The 23,283-nt window shown below is 40.7% G+C and overlaps 1 protein-coding gene across 1 annotated transcript in view; it reads left to right on the forward strand.

Annotated features, from left to right (window-relative positions):
- Positions 1-877: 877 nt before the first annotated feature.
- LOC121543497 (transforming growth factor beta-2 proprotein) overlaps positions 878-23,283 on the forward strand; it is a 56,250-nt gene continuing 33,844 nt past the window's right edge. The window contains exon 1 of the mRNA XM_041853387.2: positions 878-2,293. Coding sequence (XP_041709321.2) covers positions 1,948-2,293 — 346 coding nt within the window. The 5' untranslated portion in view covers positions 878-1,947. The remainder of the gene's footprint in view (positions 2,294-23,283) is intronic.

Here is a 23,283-nt window from a genome sequence, read left to right on the forward strand (position 1 = left end):
GTTTACACCAGTAAGGCCGGGCTCTTGAGAGAGTTTCTGAGAGCCTGTCACAGCTGATGAATTGCAGGCTTTGGTTTGGGTGGAGGTGTGGGGGGCAGGGTGAGAGAGGGAGGTTTTAGCAGAGGAAAAAAGCCTTGGCAAAGGATGAAAACAGTGGGATTTTCTTGGGAGTGTAAATGTAAATCAACCAACCTGGCACATTATGAGAATACAGGAAAATAGAAAAATAGAGTGGATGCGGTAATGTCCATAGACTCTCATGGCTGACATGGTACAGTCCCCCTAAGACAGGTGCAGGGATGACAAGAGAGCTGTAGTGTACCACTCCCTAACAAAGACCCAGGGGTGAACCATTCTAAACACACCCCATTTAAGAGCTGGATAAAGGGTTTAAAAAATAATGGGCATATAAAAGAACACCTTCACTTGTAGTAGTGATGTTGGTTCTATTTAAGTTATTCAAACCTCTGGGAAGCAGTATTCTTGCCAACTTCTGTCATGTTATTGAGGGGGATTGAGAAAAGAAAAGGCTTACTCAGAGCCCACAAATCAAATCATCCTATATAACTTATTTATCCAGTTCATATAATTTCTCAGGAAGCTCAATTTTATGTTCTTGTAATTTCGGAGTTTTCGTCTGCAAGATGTTTCTTTAGAACCATCCCAACTCGAATCTTAAATATTTCTGGTCTACTATATCCATTGCGTAATGCGGTACCAAAAGAAGCGTACATTTTACACCGGACTTGTGGATATGGTTATTGAGCTAGTGGACGTCAAATTATACATCTGGCGTTAGGACCCCGTGGTTGAGCGCAGGGACATTACCCGCTGCACTGTCCGGATGGGCACACTAAACACTCATTACAATAAATCGTCTCGTAACCTGAAGTTGAAGGAGTCCCCCAGTCTGAAAGTGACACCGACAACATCAATTTGAAGGAGGGGGAGCACGTGGTTAAGTAAGTCTTATAAATCTCCCTCTTCAACCAGCCGCATGCTGTTGTGCCACTGGCAACACCAGTTCTGTGGACCAATTTTCAGCAAGAAGGGATGGAGGAACGCGTCAACGGTCTACCATTGTATTAAAAGGAAATACCGATTATCTTTATACTTCAACGTACTTGCCATACTTTTGATTTTTTAAATGCCGTATTTTCTCCATTTATATTGACCCAACACATGCGTTATTACAACTTTAATAGGTTATATATCCTCGAGACGACACCTTGCGAGTACCAGGACGGGTAGTTGTTTTTACTGTGGTATGTTCTTCTGTCAAGAACGGCGATGCAACTGCTCAGCGAAGCCCACGTTGATTTTGAGATAGAGAAATCAAAGACGGACTTGTGCTGAGCGTGGTACTGGCCACAGTTGGAGAGCTCGCAGCGCTCTGATGCGGTGGAGGTGTGCGCTAACCCACAGGCTACGTCTGTTCTGTACAACTGGAGATAGCGAGCTAGCTGGTTGTAGTTTGTTTTGCTTCAAGATTTTTGTATTAAACTTTGATTGTTATTTAATGGCCACAATTCGGTCTTTTTCGTTTGGACAATTGTAACTTTACGCGCTTTTATTATGCGTTTATTGGGAAGTGATTGGTAATATCATACATAGCCTACTGCTGCTGTCTGCTCTCCGCTGCCCATATAACGGATTTTACAGATTATTTCACCCTCATGGTTGTTGAATGGATTTCCAGGTACAATTTGAAATACTGTGCTGAAACTGGGATCACAAAACTACCACGTTTCCCAATATTTAGGCTACAAGTAGTTACGTGTATAGGCCTATATATAGTTGTCCCAAAAAAAATCCTATATTTTGGCGTTTTTAAACTTTTTTTTTATATATTCCGTTTCCGTTATTTAAATTCCCTTTCCAAGGCCGGTTTATATTTTTTTTGTCAAGATTTCAAGACGCTGCTGTAGTCTACTTTTAGAGTTCACAATGAACTACTGCGTTTTAAGTCTTCTCCTGACCTTGGATTTAGCCACTGTGGCCGTCAGTTTGTCTACATGCAGTACGCTGGACATGGATCAGTTTATGAAAAAGCGCATAGAAGCCATCCGGGGACAGATACTGAGCAAGCTGAAGCTCACGAGCCCCCCGGAGACATACCCAGAGCCCGAGGAGGTGTCCCGGGATATCATCGCCATCTATAACAGCACGAGGGACCTGTTGCAGGAGAAAGCCAACGAACGGGCGGCGACGTGTGAGCGCCAACGAAGCGAGGAGGAGTACTATGCAAAGGAGGTTCACAAAATCGACATGCAACCCCCCTACCCCTCTGAGAGTAAGTGTGTGTGTGTGTTTGTGTGTGTGCGCGCGCGCCTGAATGCGTGCAAGAGCGCACGCGTATAACGGTTAAACGCATAATTGAAAAAGTCCAATAACCAGTAATTACCCACTGGACACAGAAGTCAGTTCAACGTATAGTTTTGATCTACATTTGGTTGAGTTGTCTTACTAAAGTGAAATCAGCAAAACATGTCACCATGTCATTGGATTTAGGTTAAAAGTTGGGTGACTTTTTGCGAATCGAATCAGTTTTCCACTTTGAGTTTTGGGGTTGAAATGACGTGGAAACAACGTTGATTCAACCAGTTTTTGCCCAGAGGGTAGTATTATCTGCAAAGTATTCAGAGATCGCCATTCCCTTTATGTAAGTCATCATGTGTGTTTATGATTATTTTGGGGAAACTATAGAAACTATTCCTGGCACTGTTGCATCCAGGCAGGTAAAACAACGATAATGCGAACCCTGCAGGTCGGCCTGTGCTGCTAGAGCGGTCATCGAAAAAAATAAAATAAGTTGCCTGACATTAACTTCTCGTGAGATAGGGGGATATATTTCCTCCTAGGCTGTCTCCCGGCGCCGCCTTCAGAATGTATTATTGCATAGTTATGAGGTAGTAGAAGCAACTACAATGAAACACTGATCCAATACTTACCCCGATGGCAAAGGACTTATTAACACGTAGAGAGACCTATGAGTATTTATATCACATTGAAAGAGTGGATTATACCAGTGATAACCTAAAATTCTCAGTGGGCGGCCTCTGAATTCCTGTTTTCCCTGACTGCTATAAACCCTATAAAAATGTATAATACACTTACACTTCAAGTACTTAATTGTTTACATGTCAAAAGCACCAAAAGCAGGAAAATCTAAAATATTGTCAGAATAGTTTTGTTCCTTTCATCTCAGGAGGCAGGGGGTGATATTGAGAAAGTGGTGTGTGTTTTGTGTGACCACTCCCAAATTGGATTGGATTAATAGGAGTCTGAGACTGGGCTCCCAGAGTCACTACAATTATCTACATTTTTACATACACATTCATATTTTCAAAGTCATGGTTGTCTAAACACAATAATAATATTAAACACTGATATTGTGCCATTTATTCTGTAATAATTTTTTATCCTCCAGATCAAATGTGAGTACACGGCATGGAGGAAAAATTAATTAGGAGATATTTTATATGCCCCAAGGTATATTTTGCTTTAAATATTATGCTTGGCCCTGCCCGTTGTATAAATACCCTAAATATGAATAGATCAGGCAATGTGCCAAGTGCAGTCAGGAAGGCATTTACAGGGTATAAATAATCCTGAGTCAACATCCAGAGAAAAAGGCCAGATTATTTTATTTATTTATCCTATTTAATCTTCACTTCATAAATTGCTCCACTCTTTAGCTCCTGGGAGGAAAGATGACAAAGAGAGAGACGGGAGAGAGAAAGTGAGAGAGAAAGAGAGCGAGAGGGAGAGGGAGTCAAACCACCAGTTGTTAGTCCCATAGTGCACAGCCAAAGACTATACATTTTTTAAACAGTCGACTGTGTGTGTAATCCAGTGTCGACGTGAGAATGTCTTTGCCAGCGAAAAATGCACACAGACACACAAACACACAAGGGTATCAACCTTATTTGGTAGGGCGCCAGGAAGTCCTCAGAGGCAGCACTGCGGGGCACAACGGCACTGGAACCCGCACTAAAATGTGCAAGGGGGAGAGGATGGGCTGTGGAGTGGAGTGAGCCGGAGCAAGGGGGAGATGGGTGGGGTTGAGGGAGGGGGTGGTGGGGGGAGAGACAGAGGCCTGGCAGGGCCCACAGTGCACTATTTAAACCAGCGAGCAGGCATTGTACATATACTACTGTATGCTGCCCTGGGCTCTGCTCTGCCACTTGCTCCATGGAAAATTCCTGCAGGAGACCCACTGTTGCTGGGCTGTGGAGTGGTTGGTAGAAAGATAACATATCCTTCCCCCATCCCCATCTCTTTCTCATCTCCCCACTCCTTTTTGCCCCTCATTGATACTCATTGGCCCCCATTTAAACTCTTCCAAATGTTTGCCTTCTCTCACCCCCCTCTTCCCAATCTCATGTGTGTGTGCGTGCTGCATGCATTGCCTGCGTGTGTGCTTGCATCTTTTTCAACCTTGTCACCTAGGCTATGTCATGGGACAGTCTCTCATGATGCTGCATTAGTCTCATCCATGATGGACTAGTCTCATCCATGATGGACTGTACAAACTGAACAAGCTGATACAGCATTTTCCTGTTAGCAAGCCCTCATTGCCCTATACAGAAATGCTTGTTTAGCATAGCCCTGTCTACTCTCTTAAGTTATTGTATGTCTCCAGTGTGCTATAGCTCTCCTGTGGACTAGAGCCTTCCAGGAACACAGTGACCCTAGTGTGTGTGTCTGTTGGGGGATAGTTTTGCCATTCCCTTTACCGTGGCACATGGTTTGTGTATTATACTAAGCTGTCTTTATGATTGGTGTATGTATGTTTAAACTATATGTGTTGCTTGCTTTTATAAAATGGGATTTAGATGATGTCATGTACACAGCATCGTTCAAAGGCAGGGGTTAAACTAATAGCCTCATAATTTAGCAGCACATGAATTCTGACTTGTCCTTCATGGGCTCCCGAGTGGCGCAGCGGTCTAAGGCACTGCATCTTAGTGCTTGAGGCGTCACTACAGACCCCCTGGTTCGATTCCAGGCTGTATCACAACCGACCGTGATTGGGAGTCCCATAGGGATTGGCCGGTGTAGGCCGTCATTGTAAATAAGAATTCGTTCTTAAATGACTTGCCTAGTTAAATAAAGCTTAAATAAATAAAAAAACATGTGCAAACCTTTATCAAGTATGGTAACGGTTGGAGAGGAGAAAACATTATAGCCTAGACTTAGAAGGATGGCATCGTGAGAGTAGCATCACCTATGCTGTCTTGTCCTTGTGATATGACAGGAATGCTGGTTGGTTAATATTTAGCAGTGGTGGAAAAAGTACCAATTGTCATACTTGAGTAAAAGTAAAGATAACTTAATAGAAAATGACTCAAGTAAAAGTGAAAGTCACCCAGTAAAATACTACTTGAGTAAAAGTCTAAAAGTATTTGGTTTTAAAGATACTTAAGTATCAAAAGTAAATGTAATTGCAAAAATATACTTAAGCATCAAAATATAAAAGTATAAATCATTTCAAATCCCTTATTTTAAGCAAACCAGATGGCATCATTTTCTTTTTTCTTTTTTAAATTTACGGATAGGCAGGGGCACACTCCAACACTCAGACATAATTTACAAACAAAGCATTTGTGCTTAGTGAGTCCGCCAGATCAGAGGCAGTAGGGATGACCAAGGAGGTTCTCTTGATAAGTGCGTGCATTGGACCATTTTCCAGTCCTGCTAAACATTCAAAATGTAACGAGTACTTTTGGGTTTCAGGGAAAATGTAAGGAGTAAAAAGTACATACTTTTCTTTAGGAATGTAGTGAAGTAAAAGTAAAAGTAGTCAAAAATATAAATAGTACTTTACACCACTGAAACAAGTAACAACTTTACAATGCAAAGTGTTATAGCTGTACTTGAATATAGAACATTCTGCTCATTTATATACTGAACAAAAATATAAACGCAACATGCAACAATTTCAAAGATGTTACTGAGTTACAGTTCATATGAGGAAATCAGTCAACTGAAATAAAATTGTTAGGCCCTTATCTATGGATTTCACATGACTTGGGCAAGGGCGCAGCCATGGGTGGGCCTGGGAGGGCATAGGCCCACCCACTTGGGAGCCAGGCCCACCTACTGAGGAGCCAGGCCCAGCCAATCAGAATGAGTTTTTCCCCACAAAAGGGCTTTATTACAGACAGAAATACTCCTCAGCACCCCTTCAGACGATCCTGCAGGTGAAGAAGCCGGATGTAGAGGTCCTGGGCTGGCGTGGTTACACATGGTCTACGGTTGTGAGGCCGGTTGGACGTTCTGCCAAACTCTCTAAAATGACATTGGAGGCAGCTTATGGTAGAGAAATTAACATTACATTCTCTGGCAAAAGCTCTGGTGGACATTCCTGCGGTCAGTATGCCAATTGCACGCTCCCTCAAAACATGAGACACCTGTGGTATTGTGTTGTGTGACAAAACTGCACATTTTAGAGTGTCCTTTTATTGTCCCCAGCACAAGGTGCACCTGTGTAAGGATCATGCTGTTTAATCAGCTTCTTGATATGCCACACCTGTCAGGTGGAGGGATTATCTTGGCAAAGGAGAAATGCTCACTAACAGGGATGTAAACAAATTTGTGCTAAAAGTTTGAGCGAAATATGCTTTTTGTGTGTATGGAACATTTCTGGGATCTTTTATTTCAGCTCATGAAACATGGGACCAACATTTTACATGTTGTGTTTATATTTTTGTTCAGTATAGAAGTGCAATCCTCATTCAGAGCAGCCTATTCCTCCCATAATTTTAGTCATATCACTGGGAGAGTTTGTATTAAATTATATGTGGCATTTGATTTACATTGTTAACTTTTGAAATGTACATTGTCGAATAGAACAGTACAGTGTACATTGTGTAGTACAATTTACTACACTATCTAAATTACACTCAACGCATTAGACATTGATATTTTGTACTCACAGAAAATCACTATATTTCCAATTTATGAGACGTTGTTGGGCAAACATTTCAAAGTGATTTAAGAGAGGTCAGCCGTTAAGGAGCTAGCACAGTGAGTGGAAAACATCTACAGTGGGGAAAAAAAGTATTTAGTCAGCCACCAATTGTGCAAGTTCTCCCACTTAAAAAGATGAGAGGCCTGTAATTTTCATCATAGGTACACGTCAACTATGACAGACAAATTGAGAGAAAAAAATCCAGAAAATCACATTTGTAGGATTTGTAATGAATTTATTTGCAAATTATGGTGGAAAATAAGTATTTGGTCACCTACAAACAAGCAAGGTTTCTGGCTCTCACAGACCTGTAACTTCTTCTTTAAGAGGCTCCTCTGTCCTCCACTCATTACCTGTATTAATGGCACCTGTTTGAACTTGTTATCAGTATAAAAGACACCTGTCCACAACCTCAAACAGTCACACTCCAAACTCCACTATGGCCAAGACCAAAGAGCTGTCAAAGGACACCAGAAACAAAATTGTAGACCTGCACCAGGCTGGGAAGACTGAATCTGCAATAGGTAAGCAGCTTGGTTTGAAGAAATCAACTGTGGGAGCAATTATTAGGAAATGGAAGATATACAAGACCACTGATAATCTCCCTCGATCTGGGGCTCCACGCAAGATCTCACCCCGTGGGGTCAAAATGATCACAAGAACGGTGAGCAAAAATCCCAGAACCACAGGGGGGACCTAGTGAATGACCTGCAGAGAGCTGGGACCAAAGTAACAAAGCCTACCATCAGTAACACACTACGCCGCCAGGGACTCAAATCCTGCAGTGCCAGACGTGTCCCCCTGCTTAAGCCAGTACATGTCCAGGCCCGTCTGAAGAGTGCATTTGGATGATCCAGAAGAGGATTGGGAGAATGTCATATGGTCAGATGAAACCAAAATAGAACTTTTTGGTAAAAACTCAACTCGGTCGTGTTTGGAGGACAAAGAATGCTGAGTTGCATCCAAAGAACACCATACCTACTGTGAAGCATGGGGGTGGAAACATCATGCTTTGGGGCTGTTTTTCTGCAAAGGGACCAGGACGACTGATCAGTGTAAAGGAAAGAATGAATGGGGCCATGTATCGTGAGATTTTGAGTGAAAACCTCCTTCCATCAGCAAGGGCATTGAAGATGAAACGTGGCTGGGTCTTTCAGCATGACAATGATCCCAAACACACCGCCCGGGCAACGAAGTAGTGGCTTCGTAAGAAGCATTTCAAGGTCCTGGAGTGGCCCAGCCAGTCTCCAGATCTCAACCCCATAGAAAATCTTTGGAGGGAGTTGAAAGTCTGTGTTGCCCAGCGACAGCCCCAAAACATCACTGCTCTAGAGGAGATCTGCATGGAGGAATGGGCCAAAATACCAGCAACAGTGTGTGAAAACCTTGTGAAGACTTACAGAAAACGTTTGACCTGTGTCATTGCCAACAAAGGGTATATAACAAAGTATTGAGAAACTTTTGTTATTGACCAAATACTTATTTTCCACCATAATTTGCAAATAAATTCATAAAAAATCCTACAATGTGATTTTCTGGATTTTTTCTTCTTATTTTGTCTGTCATAGTTGATGTGTACCTATGATGAAAATTACAGGCCTCTCATCTTTTTAAGTGGGAGAACTTGCACAATTGGTGGCTGACTAAATACTTTTTCCCCCCACTGTACCTGTTGTACCAGCGTAAATAGAGACTACATGTTGATTCTGCCTTTATTTGGTAATGTAGGTTCAAAGGATCACTTATTAGCTAGCCTTTCGGTAACACGTCAGTACATTACACTTCGAACAGGTTCTGAACCTCAAACTTTACATGGTTAAAATAAAATGCATTATGGCAGGTTTGAATCACTTTAGATTTGGAGTGCTTCAGTGTTATTCACTCATAAAGCCTCATTGATATACATTTACATTTTAGTCTTTTAGCAGATGCTCTTATCCAGAGCGACTTACAGTTAGATATACACTGTAGTTTGGTATAGTTAAACGCTTTTTAAGTGCAGTAACACAACTCTACTGAGGTAAATTAATGTAACATGAACGTGATAGAACAATGTCCATGTTACTGATCTGTGACAAGCTATGATGCTGATGAATAAGTCTGGAACCAACAGGACCCTGAACAGCTTCTACCCCCAAGCCATAAGACTGCTAAACAGTAAGTTAGTTAACCAATAGCTACTTGGACTATCTGCATTGACCCTTTTTGCACTAACTTTTGACTCATGACATACAATGCTGCTGCTGTTTATTATCTATCCTGTTGTCTTTATCGCTACCTACTCTATATGTACAGTGCATTCGGAAAGTATTCAGACCCCTTCCCTTTTTCCATATTTTGTTACGTTACAGCCTTATTCTAAAATTGATTAAATACATTTTTCTTCTCATCAATCTACACACAATACCCCATATTGACAAAGCTAAAACAGTTTTTTAAAAACAGAAATACCTTATTTACATAAGTATTCAGACCCTTTGCTATGAGACTCGAAATTGAGCTCAGGTGCATCCTGTTTCCATTGCTTATCCTTGAGATGTTTCTACAACTTGATTGGAGTCCACCTGTGCTAAATTCAATTGATTGGACATGATTTGGAAAGGCACACACCTGTCTATACAAGGTCCCACAGCTGACAGTGCATGTCAGAGCAGAAACCAAGCTATGAGGTCAAAGGAATTGTCCGTAGAGCTCCGAGACAGGATTGTGTCGAGGCACAGATCTGGGGAAGTGTACCAAAATATGTCTGCAGCATTGAAGGTCCCCAAGAACACAGTGGCCTCCATCATTCTTAAATGGAAGAAGTTTGGAACCACCAAGACTCTTCCTAAAGCTGGCCTTCCTGCCAAACTGAGCAATCGGGGGAGAAGGGGCTTGGTCAGGGAGGTGACCAAGAACCAGATGGTCACTCTTTGGCCTGAATGCCAAAGGAAATGTCTGGAGGAAACCTGGCACCATCCCTACGGTGAAGCATGGTGGTGGCAGCATCATGCTGTGGGGATGTTTTTCAGCTGCAGGGACTGGGAGACTAGTCAGGTGTAAAGTACAGCTGAACGGAGCAAAGTACAGAGAGATCCTTGATGAAAACCTGCTCCAGAGCACTCAGGAACTCAGACTGGGGCGAAGGTTCACCAACCCTAAGCACACAGCCAAGACAACGCAGGAGTGGCTTCAGGACAAGTCTCTGAATGTCCTTGAGTGGCCCGGATTTGAACCCTATCGAACATCTCTAGAGAGACCTTAAAATAACTGCTGCGATGCTCCCCATCCAACCTGACAGAGCTTGAGAGGATCTGCAGAGAAGAATGGGAGAAACTCCCCAAATACAGGTGTGCCAAGCTTGTAGCATCATACCCAAGAAGACTCGAGGCTGTAATCGCTGCCAAAGGTGCTTCAACAAAGTACTGAGTAAAGGGTCTGAATACTTGTAAATGTGATATTTCAGTATTTTATTTTTAATAAATTAGCAAAAAATTCTAAAAAACAGTTTTTGCATTGTCATTATGGGATATTGTGTGTAGATTGATGAGAGAGAGAAAAAAAACAATTTGATCCATTTTAAAATAAGGCTGTAACATAACAAAATGTGGAAGAAGTCAAGGGGTCTGAATACTTTCCGAATGCAATGTACATATGTACCTCAATTACCACGTGCCCCTTCACATCGACTCTGTACTGGTAGCCCGTGTATATAGCCAAGTTATCACTACTCAATGTGTATTTATTTTTTTCTCTCTGCATTGTTGGGAAGGGCCCGTAAGTAAGCATTTCACTGTTAGTCTACACCTGTTGTTTACGAAGCTTGTGACAAATACAATTTCATTTTGATTTGTTATTTTGCTTTTGTGCAGTTTTTTGTTCTTCATAATATCACTCTCCTAAGGTGAGCTAGCTATCCTAGTGCTGTGTAGAGACATTCTTCTGGTGAGAGTTTGCAGAGGGGCCATATAATAAGAAAGGCCCAGTGTGTGTGTGCCAAGTGTTTGAGTTACAGAATGACTTCTAATCAGCTTTTTAAACTGTCTGCAGGAAGGATGTCACTTTTATTATGGGAAGCAGAGAGTGTCAGACTTACATAGATCTTAAAAGACAAATGGACATTTATGATTAGCACTGCTTGTATTGAGATTGAATGGTGTGTATTGTGTGCATGTGTGTGTCCCCGTGTTTGTTTGTTTACTTGTGTGCTTGTGTGCATTCAAGCATGTATGTGCATGTGTCCAATGCAGCCGTTTTTTATCTCAATATCAAATAATTTCTGGGTAACAATTAAGTACCTTACTGAGATTGTTTTAAATTAAAATGGTCAAAAACAAACAAAAATAGCTTCTTAGCGAAAAACTATTTCTCAAGCAAGATTTTCGCTAGGACTGTCTGGGTGTGGTGAGGGGAAAACGAGCTGTTATTGGCAGAGAGGTTTGGAACTCTCTTTCTTATTGGTCTATTAACTAATTTACCGCCTGGTGATGTCACCAGGCAGGCCAAAACTCCATCCCACCAAAACAGGCAGAAATTTTAGGCGGTCTTTTGAAACAGCTCTTACACTAAAATAGCATTATCATCATTTGCACAATTTCACAGTATTATTCCAACCTCATAGTACAGGAAAATCATGTTTTTGACTTCACTGGGCCTTTAATATAATATCAGCGTCTTTGTTAGTTTGTGTTTGACTGCTGGTGTATGTGTGTTTGGATGTGTTAGCTCAGTATGTTGAAGCCTTGTATGTGTTGAGCCTGGTGTGGCTCGATGTGTGTGATGGATTATGTTTAGTTAGTTTAAGTGAACACTCTTGCCTATTTCCCCTGCACTTTTGTAAATAAACATGGTCATGTGGCGTGTGTGTGCGTGCGTCTGTATGTGTGTTCGTGTATGTGTTGCTGCTTTGTGAGGAGAGGGCTGTACAAACAACAGCCAAACAGATTAACATAAACACTTTGTGGAGAGCGGGCCCATTTGAACTGTTTGGTGGCGAGTCAAAGCCTCACGCTCACGCTGCGTTTGCCACAATCATTAACTGCATCTGACTTTCACCAAGCAGTTTCAAAGGAGAGGGATTTTCCTGGGGTTGGTGCCACAGTACCTCAAGCAATTGCACATCAGTCTTGAAGGGATATTGTCCGAAAGCAACTCCTATAGTCAATGTGTTGCGCCTTTATCCCTGCTTCAGGTATATGGCTGTGATACATAATCCTATGTCTTTCTTTTTTTTTTTTCTTTTTTTTTTTTTTTTTTTTTTGGGAATGGATCAGCTTAATATTGCAGATAGATTGTATCTTCTATCAATGTAATTGTCTGCATCACTTCCAATCCCCCATTTTTTTTTTTTTTTTTTTTTTTTTTATATATACTCCCCTTTATTACTTTTCAACCCCACCATCCTTTCCCTACTTGGAGTAAATTAGTGAACAACAATGCCCAGGTCTCTACTTCCGGTCTATACTTACTATCTACACCTTATGGACACAGTTAATTTTACAATAATTCTATTATATATATACATATATATATACATATACATACATACATATATATCATTATTATTATTATTATTATTTATTTATTTTTTGCTCCTGAACTACTTCTACTCTCAACCTCTCCGATCGTTTTCATGATGTCCATCCGGTTTGCTTCTATATGCCATATCTTTCTAACTGTGCTCTTTCCCAAAAGCTCCCAACATACAGCCTATATACTTATTATGGACACAGTATGCTTTACATTATTAGCTATCTTTGTTATTATTTGTTGTTATTTGTTATTAGTCCCATCCTTCAGCTCTATTCAATACCTCCCATCTATCTCTTAACACCATCCATATCGGATTTCTATTTGCCATATATATTTCAACCGTACTGTGATGTTTTACAATAATTCTGAACCTTTCTATTCTCATTGCTTCTACAGATTGAGAGTTAAAAATAAACAGCTTTGCTAAAAGTATTATTATATTATTGATTGATTGACTATGACTTTTCAGATCACCCAGTAATGCTATCTGCAAGGTTAGTTCCAGGTAAATATTGCAATCCTTTAGCCATTCCTGGACCAGTGTCCAAAAACAAGCTACAAATGGACAGAACCAAAACAAATGGTCCAATGATTCCGTCTCTTCACAGCAAAATCTGCAGAGCTGGGAAGATTGTATCCCCCATATAAATAACATTCTATTGGTAGCAAGGATTTTATATAATAATTTAAATTGAAAGATTCTAATTTTTGAATCCGTGTCGTTTTGCGTGTCAGTTCATAAACACTATGCCATGGGATCGGTACATCAAAGATCTCTTCCCAACTATTTTGCAATCTATATGGGACGGCTGTCAATCCTTTGGTCCTTAAGTGAAACTGATATATTTTTTTATTTATCACAGTTTTCCTTAACCAATTATGTTCTTTAATGCAAGGCCGACAGACAAGTTCCTTACTTTCTCCCCCCTCCACTTTCCTCTTCCATTTTTGCGGTAATGCTGCCATTATTTGGTTGTAATTTTGGGTAGAGCAGACATTTCCATATGTTTTTGTTAGCTGCATGTGCGTCATAACTCCACCAGTCCTACCGATGATATCATTTACAAAGATTATACCTTTTTTAAACATTCTGTCAAAAATAAAGGTTTTTTGTCAATTAGTATATTTGAATTTAACCACAATATTTGTTGCATTATTTGTTCTGTCGTTTCTGGAGGATTAAATTGAAATTGCAACCAACTTTCTATGGCTTGTTTTAGAAATAGTGACATTTGGGAGATTATTTCCTTTTCAAATAACTGAAAGTGTGAGGTTGTAATCTGAATAAAGGGAAAAAGGCCTTTCTTGAACATTGGGTGAGACAATCTTACTAATTTGCTTGAGAACCAGTTCGGATTTAAGTATAACTTTTGTAAGACTGAAGCTTTTAGTGATAGGTCTAATGCTTTAATATTTAATAATTTCTGTTCTCCGAATTCATATTCATTATATAAATATGCTCTTTTAATTTTGTCTGGCTTGCCGTTCCAAATAAAATTGAATATTTTTTTTCTCATATAATTTAAAAAACTGTTCGCTAGGCGTAGGCAAGACCATAAGCAAATAGGTAAACTGTGATAATACTAATGAGTTAATCAGGGTGATTTTTCCACAAATTGACAGGTATTTTCCTTTCCATGGTAGTAAGATCTTATCTATTTTTGCTAATTTTCTATTAAAATTTATTGAAGTGAGATCATTTATTTCCTTTGGGATATGTATTCCTAGTATATACACATCACCATCAGACCATTTTATTGGTAAACTACATGGTAATGTAAAAATTGTATTTTTTAGTGATCCAATACGTAATATAGTACATTTGTCATAATTTGGTTGTAATCCAGAGAGGTTAGAAAATGTATCTAGATCCTCTATGAGGCTGTGGAGGGATTCTAGTTGTGGATTAAAAAAAAACATGAATCATCAGCGTACAATGCCACCTTTGTTTTTAAGGTCTTTATTTCTAATCCTCTGATATTATTATTAGATCTGATTTTAATCGCTAACATCTCGATGGCCACAATAAATAGATATGCCGATAGTGGACAACCTTGTTTCACTCCTCTTGACAGTTTAAAACTTTCTGAGAAATAGCCATTATTTACTATTTTACACCTAGGGTTACTATACATGATTTTGACCCATTTTATAAGAGATTCTCCAAAATTGAAATGCTCCAGGCATTTATATATAAACCCCAGTCGAACTTTATCAAATGCCTTTTTCGAAGTCTGCTATGAATAGCAGGCCTGGTTTCCCATATTTTCCATAGTGTTCTAATGTTTCCAATACTTGCCTTATATTATCTCCAATGTATCTTCCATGTAAAAAACCTGTCTGATTAGAATGAATAATATCCGGCAATACCTTTTTAATTCTATGCGCTATACATTTTGCTAGGATTTTTGCATCACAACACTGAAGTGTAAGGGGCCTCCAATTTTGTAAATGGACTGGATCTTTATATTTTCCACTTGTATCCTGTTTCAGTAATAATGAGATCAGTCCTTCTTCTTGAGTGTCAGATAATCTACCATTTACATAGGAGTGGTTAAAACATGCTAATAACGGTCCTCTTAGTATATCAAAAAAGGTTTGGTATACCTCGACTGGTATGCCATCCAACCCTGGATTTTCCCCAGACTTAAAGTCTTTAATTGCATCCAGAAGTTCCTCCTCTGTAATTTCACCTTCACATGAGTCTTTCTGTGTGGCTGTTAATTTGACATTATCAATAGAAAAAAATCTCTACAATTAGCTTCAGTTAGAGGAGATGGAGGCGACTGAAAAGAAAACATATGCTTAAAGTACTTTGTTTCTTCCTTCAAAATGTCATTTGGTGAATCATGGGTGACTCCGTCAATTGTAACCAGTTTCATTAAGTTCTTTTTGGTAGCATTCCTATGTTGAAGATTAAAAGAATTTTGTGCATTTTTCCCCATATTCCATCCAGTTTGCTTTATTTTTATAATATGTTACACTTGATCTTTCTTGAATAAATTTCTCCATTTCTTTTTGTTTTTCCTCTAATTTATTCTGAGCCTCTATGTTACAGTTTTTATTGCCATCTATCTGTTCTGTTAGACTTTCTATTTCCTTTCTTAGTATAAACTCTTTTGACCTAAATTGCTTTTGTTTTCGAGATGAGTACTGAATTGCATGGCCTCTAAAGGCACATTTAAAGGTGTCCCATACAATAAGGGGATTCGCTGTACCTATGTTATGTTGGAAAAAAATCAGTTATAAATTCCTTTGTTCTAATTATAAATAAATTATCATCCAATAGGCTTTGATTAAATTTCCAATATCCTCGCCCACGTGGAAATTCAGTAAGAGTAATATATATGCCTATTACATGATGGTCTGACCGCATTCTGTCCCCTATCAACACTTTTTTTACTTTTGGTGCCAACGAGAATGAGATAAGAAAGAAGTCAAGACGACTAGCTTGATTCAGTCTCCGCCATGTATATCTCACTAGATCAGTATATTTAAGCCTCCATATATCTACTAGTTCTAATGTATCCATGACATTCACAATTTCCTTAAGAGCATGTGGGTGATTGTTTGTGGTGTGATTTCCTTTACGGTCCATTGAGCTATTTAAAACAGTATTATAATCCCCCACCATAATAATATTGTCTTGAGTTGCTTGCAGGCTTGATAATTTATTATATATATTGTCAAAGAATTGTGGATCATCATTATTTGGTCCATAAAGGTTAATGAGCCATATCTGTTTATGGTCCAATAACATATTTAAAATAATCCATCTACCTTGTGTATCTATTTGTACAATTTGCACATTTGGATCGAAATTACTATTAATTAATATCATCACCCCTTTTGAATTTCTTTGCCCATGGGAGAAGTATATTTCCCCCCCCCATTCTTTTTTCCACGCTACTTCATCTCGAATTGTTGAATGAGTTTCCTGTATACAATAGATATTATATTCCTTCTCTTTGAGCCATGTAAATATTGTTCTTCTTTTGTTATTATCAGCTAAGCCATTACAATTATAACTGGCTATACTTATTTCACCATACACCATAATGAGATACAAGTTTCAAGTCTATTTATCATTATATATGTTTGTAAATTTACCAATAAAAAAATAGCGTAATGATTGAGTGTCCATATAGCTGTACCGTGATATTTGCATTGCTACGGAGTAGCCCTTCAATTGTTCTCCACTAATTCCCCCGCTAAAGCCCCTTCCCATCCCAAGTTGAGCCGTCATCGCCGTGATCAGCATCCCACCCACGTCCCTCCGTATCCCTAAGGCCCCGAGAGGCCAGGACCCATCCATCGAAAACAGCACATAGTGCCACCCACAAAACAAAAGCAGGTCAACCGCCAAAAGCATTTCCAATGCTTTCACCTCTATATATATATATCTATTTATTTATTTTTTAATTATGCATATCCTATTTTTCATCATTATCAATTAATATGCGTAATAATGTCGGCAGTTCACGCGTAGGATTCTAACATATAACCCGGATTGCCATTGTATTACATTTAATTCCTTGACAAGTAATCATTATCCCAGCAAATAATTCCCGCGGTCCATCCCATACCCTCCCCCCAACATCCCCACCCCCCACAACAGACGTCAGACAAGCACACACGCACATACTCACATACTCCAACACACTCAACCCTCCCTCCACAGTCCACCATAAAAACAGATACTCAACAGCTGTTATATCCCAGAGCCCAACTCGAGAAATAACTTGATCTACGAGTGCAGATACAGTTAAAGCTGACTGAGAAAGCATGCAGATTGAGTAGAAATTGATAACAATGTGAGATTTGATTAATCTACTTAATCTATGTCCAGTCCTAGGTGATGGAGATCAGATCACCCTCTTCACCTGAGACACAAACACTCTGATCCCCTGTTTTAACCATTTTCCCAAGCATCTCCATGCGATCAGACCTTTGATTATTTTGTGCCACCTGGGCTACAATGATAAACCCCCCTCTCTGATTGTCCGAGTGTGACCCCCTCCCCATGGGTTACTGCAGCCAGTGTTGCCAGCACTGCCACTACCTGGGTGGGCGTACCCCACCGGAATCCCCACCGGCTAGGTAAAAGGTCGTCAAGGTTCTCATTAGCAGCTTTGAGAATTTCCTTGTTTATTATGCTCTCCCATCAGGGGGCTCTGGCTTTGTATGACCAACCCTGCCAGGCAGGCTCAGAATCTTGAGGGGGCGGTGCTGCTCAAGTAGGTCTCTGACCGTATTTTTTCTCTGTTTAGGCTGCATATTCACAGCAGGTCCAAAAAAGAGATGGGAACTTCTCTTTGGTGTATAGGTCGCTCAGGTGGGTGTCAAGGTTATAGGGTTAGGGATCTTTCCATCATGATAGGACAATGGAAAATTAGATTAGTTGTATACTATATTTAAAAATGTATATCCCTCATCCACACAAAATTGACAGCTCTCTCTCTGTACCCCTGCTCCCAGACCCCCGGTCGGCTCCGGGATATACCACTGCTCCCAGACCCCCGGTCGGCTCCGGGATATGCAACCATTTCCCCTCTCACTCATTTAACGCCGCACCTTTTCAAACACAAAAATGCATACCACATGGTTGACTGGGGAAGAAATGGGCCGAGCGTGCAAACGCACCCGCATCCACATCTGCCGCAAGGGGAAAGGACGCCAGAGAGAACACAGGACCAACCACAACAACCATCCGCCAAAACAACAACCTCCCGCCAAAAAAAAGCCATGTTCTAATTATTTGTATTTAAATATGTATTATTCTGCTTGTTATATCGTTTTATACAATACTATACTTACTATAAATGTCATTTAATATTACAATCCCTATCAGGTGCTCCAATATTTGACTCCTCTATTACCACTTAGAATAGCCATGGAGTAGTCTTTGTGTCTCTGAACATTTGGTTGTCAATATATAATTTATCCACCACTAATGCAACACGCTTCCCTTTTAATCTGTTTTCCTTGAAGATTGGATACAGAACTTTGCGCCTTTCTACAATCTCCCTCGGGAAATCCTATGTCTTTCTTATACTGGTGGCTATATTGTTGCTGTGTCATGGAGTTGAGTTCTATCATAATGAAACTCTGTTTGATGTGTAATCATAATGCCATGTAGCCTAGGTGTTGTGTAGTTCTTTGACTGAGGGATCTATAGTAGGTCTTTGTCAGTGTCAGTTTCTCTGCTGTTGTACATCCTGTTGATGTCTCATCGGTGCTCTTAGAGAGGGAGAAGGAGAGAGAGAGACAGAGCCAGGAGGTATCAGCAGCAGCAGCACTGTGGGGTTGTTGTTGAGAATGGGGCTCGATCCTCCATTAAACTTACGCAAGACCTGGACGCTGCTGCCATTTGAACTGGAGGACAACCGTGGCCAAGCAGCATTGCGTAACCGAGGGAAAGATAGAAAAATAAACGGGGAAAGAGAGAGAAAGAGTAAGCAAAAGAATAACAAATGTTCCTCCGACAACTTTTCGTATTGTTTACAACAATGGGACAGGTTCCCATGTAAGATGATACTCTAACATGAGTGATAGAAGGGAATGAGAGCTAGTGCTGTTGTTAGTGGAGGGCAGTTTAGTGAATGTGTCCTGCAGAGAGGCACGTTTTATGGGACTGTTGAATGTGTGATTGCGGTTTGTAATGTTATGCAATCGTCGAGCAGAGGATAGTGTATTGAAGTGTGTGTCATAGTGTTCCGAAGGTTTATGTATTCAGCGATTAATGAGGTGAGGTATTCTCCCACTGAGTTTGGACCAGGCCACTGCTACCCAGCATGCATGCACACTCTCTCTCGCTCTTGCTCGCTCCCTCTCGCTCTCTTTTGCTTTCTCTCGACTCTCTCTCATACACACACACACACACACACACATTTAAACACAAACACACCGCCATGAGGTCTCTCTCTCCTTCCCTCTTTCTCTATGTATCTCTCTTACACTATCTCTCCTCATCTTTCTCCCTCACTGCTTTGTTATGCTGCTGCCTAGCTTGCTTGTTTTCTGGTTGCCATACAGCAACAGTGGAGAGGGACCATGTGGCTGAAGCTCAAAAGCCCCTCTACCTTCCCTCTCGTCTGTCTGTCTCTCTCTCTCTCTCTCTCTCTCTCTCTCTCTCTCTCTCTCTCTCTCTCTCGCTCTCTCTCTCTCTCACACACACACTGTGTGTTTGTGTGTATATATGTTTCTGTGTGTATGTGTTGGTCTGTTGCTGGGAAAGAGGCCTGTGGAGACTGAGAGGCCTTCGTGGATGGAGCTTCAAAGCACCGGGTATTTTTAGTTCCCAGGGATTATGTGCAGAGTTGTTTTCAATTTGCTATTGGCAGGTGAGGGGCTGGGCGGAGGCGTCTGCAGGGAACGAGACAGGCGGGAGCTCTCTTCCGTCTCACATTCCCTCTCGCTCTTTCTCTCACTTTCTGTCGTCTTTTTCCCCCTTTACTCTCACTCTCCCCCCACTCTTTCCTTTATTTCCTCCTGTCTGTCTGTCCCTGTTTCCTTCTCGATCTCTGTCTCGTTGTTCTCCTATTCCATCTGTCGAGTTTGTCTTTCTCAGCCGGTCGCCTTTTCCTCTCCTTCTCTCTCCTCTCCTTGCCCCTCCTCTCTTTTCCAGCACCTTTTCCACCACCTCTTCATTACCTTTTCTTGACTAATATTTCTCTCCTTTCTTATTGCTCATGCCTTTTTTTTAATCCTCAGATGTTCATCTTGATTCCACACAGGATCTGTCTCTCCCGCTCACCTTTGCATTCCTCCCTTCTATCTTTTCTCTCCTCTCCACGTTTCCTAATCTCAAATAAAATGTTATTTGTCACATGCTTCATAAACAACAGGTGTAGACTAACAGTGAAATTCTAACTTACGGGCCCTTCCCAACAATGCAGAGAGAAAAATATAGAATAAATAACACGAGGAATAAATACATAATGAGTAACAACAACTTGGCTATATACACGGGGTACCAGTACCGAGTTGATGTGCAGGGGTACGAGGTAATTGAGGTAGACACAGTGCATTCGGAAAGTATTCAGACTTTTTTCCACATTTTGTTACAGCCTTATTCTAAAATTGATTAAATACATTTTTTCCCTCATCAATCTATACACAATAGCCCATAATGACAAAGCGAAAACATATTTTAAATTTTTTTGGGGGGGAAATGTATTACAAATAAAAAACGGAAATACTTTATTTACATAGGAATTCACACCCTTTGCTATGAGACTCGAAATTGAGCTCAGGTGCATCCTGTTTCCATTGATCATCCTTGAGATGTTTCTACAACTTGATTGGAGTCTACCTGTGGTAAATTCAATTGATTGGACATGATTTGAAAAGGCACACACCTGTCTATATAAGGTCCCACAGTTGACAGTGCATGTCAGAGCAAAACCAAGCTATGAGGTTGAAGGAATTGTCTGTAGAGCTCCAAGACAGGATTGTGTCGAGGCACAGATCTGGGAAAGGGTACCAGAAAAGTTATGCAGCATTGAAGGTCCCTAAGAACAAAGTGGCCTCCATCATTCTTAAATGGAAGAAGTTTGGAACCACCAAGACTTTTCCTAAAGCTGTCCGCCTGGCCAAACTGAGCAATCAGAGAGAAGGGCCTTGCTCAGGGAGGTGACCAAGAACCCGATGGTCACTCTGACAGAGCTCCAGAGTTCCTCTGTGGAGTTGGGAGAACCTTCCAGAAGGACAACCATCTCTGCAGCACTCCACCAATCAGGCCTTTGTGGTAGAGTGGCCAGATGGAATCCACTCCTCAGTAAAAGGCACATGACAGCCCGCTTGGAATTTGCCAAAATGCACCTTAATGACTATCAGACCATGAGAAACAAAATGATCTGGTCTGATGAAACCAAGATTGAACTCTTTGGCCTGAATGCCAAACGTCACTTCTGGAGGAAACCTGGCACCATCCCTAAGGTGAAGCATGGTTGTGGCATTATCATGCTTTGGGGATGTTTTTCAGTGGCAGGGACTGGGAGACTAGTCAGGATCGAGGGAAAGATGGACGGAGCAAAGTACAGAGAGATCCTTGATGAAAACCTGCTCCAGAGCGCTCAGGGCCTCAGACTGGGGCGAAGGTTCACCTTCCAACTGGTCAACGACCCTAAGCACACAGCCAAGACAACGCAGGAGTGGCTTCGGGACAAGTCTCTACATGAAAATAGCTGTGCAGAGACGCTCCCCATCCAACCTGACAAAGCTTGAGAGGATCTGCAGAGAAGAATGGGAGAAACTCCCCAAATACAGGTGTGCAAAGCTTGTAGCGTAATATCGAAGAAGACTCGAGGCTGTAATCGCTGTCAAAGGTGCTTCAAGAAAGTACAGAGTATAGGGTCTGAATACTTATGTAAATATGATATTTCTGTTTTTTATTTTTTATAAATTAGCAACAATGTCAAAAAAATATTGCTTTTGTCATTTTGGGGTATTGTGTGTAGATTGATGAGGAAAAAAACAATTTAATCCGTTTTAGAATAAGGCTGTAATGTAACAAAATGTGGAAAAATCAAGGGGTCTGAATACTTTCTGAATGCACTGTATGTACATATAGGTAGGGATAAAGTGACTAGGCAACAGCATAGATAATAAACAGTAACAGCAGCAGCGTATGTGATGAGTCAAAAGAGTTAGTGCAAAGAGGGTCAAATGCAGGTACTTTTCTTACAAGGAACACGTGTGCGCCTATGTGGAAGAATGTAGGCAGACGTAAAGAAATGTTGAAGCACAATGATACATATTTAAGGTAATATTCATACTGGTGCTCCTAAATAAAAATTCCAGGTCGCGCAGAAAAATATTTAGGCACATATGTGAGTCAAATGGTCGCACTGTAGAGTTCTGAGATAGTCCGGGCAGCTATTTGGTTAACTATTTAGTAGTCTTATAGCTACTCCTGGTAGAAGCTGTTCAGGGTCCTTTTGGTTCCAGACTTGGTGCATCGGTAACACTTGCTGGTCCAGAGTGTGAGAGAGAGAACAGACTGTCCCTCCATAGAGGGAGCCTGGGGAATCTGAGAGCATGTCTTACAGAAGTGAGAAATGCTCCAAAATAGGTCAAGTAATTTTCCCTTCGGTCTGTCCCGGCATCTCAGCACTGCAAACCAATATTTGGTCTCAATTTCCATTTTCAAATGGTAAAAATGACTCTGAGGTAGCAAACAGTTGCATCCGGTAATTTTACAATGTCATAAATCAGACTTTTTGGGAATTTGAACAAACATTTTGATATTTTCCTCGTAATTCATGGCTTGTAGGACCATTCCAACAATGAAGAAAATGAATGTCTCCTCATAAAATATATACCACTTAATGTCATATTTTATTAAAGCCACATGTTATGCCATAAAGGTCTCCAGGCAACGCAAATGTTTTAATATTACACAAAACACCCTGTAATATCCCCCAGTTTGTCTGTCTGTGTGTATGTGACTGTGTTTGCATGCGCCATGCCAATTTATCTGCAAAAACACTTGCAGGTGTTGTTATGAAATCCTAATAGCCAGTGCTAGTACCACAGGTTTTTATTGAAACTGCAGCTTGTGCTCTATAGCTAACTTCTGGTTGTTGTCATGCTAAATGTTTGGCATGACAATGATCATAGGAATTGAGAAGACCGCACACACAGGCAAGTTTTCTCCAGAGCAGAACCTTGTGAGTTAGGTATTTTAGCTTTTGTAGGCACTCTTCAGCTGTTTTTCAATGATTTGCACTGTTTATTATCAGGGAGTGAGGGCAGTTGTCTTCAGTTAAGGAGATGAAGGAGCTTGTTGAATG

This window comes from Coregonus clupeaformis, unplaced genomic scaffold (genome assembly GCF_020615455.1).
Source record: "Coregonus clupeaformis isolate EN_2021a unplaced genomic scaffold, ASM2061545v1 scaf0434, whole genome shotgun sequence".
Lineage (NCBI taxonomy): Eukaryota > Metazoa > Chordata > Actinopteri > Salmoniformes > Salmonidae > Coregonus > Coregonus clupeaformis.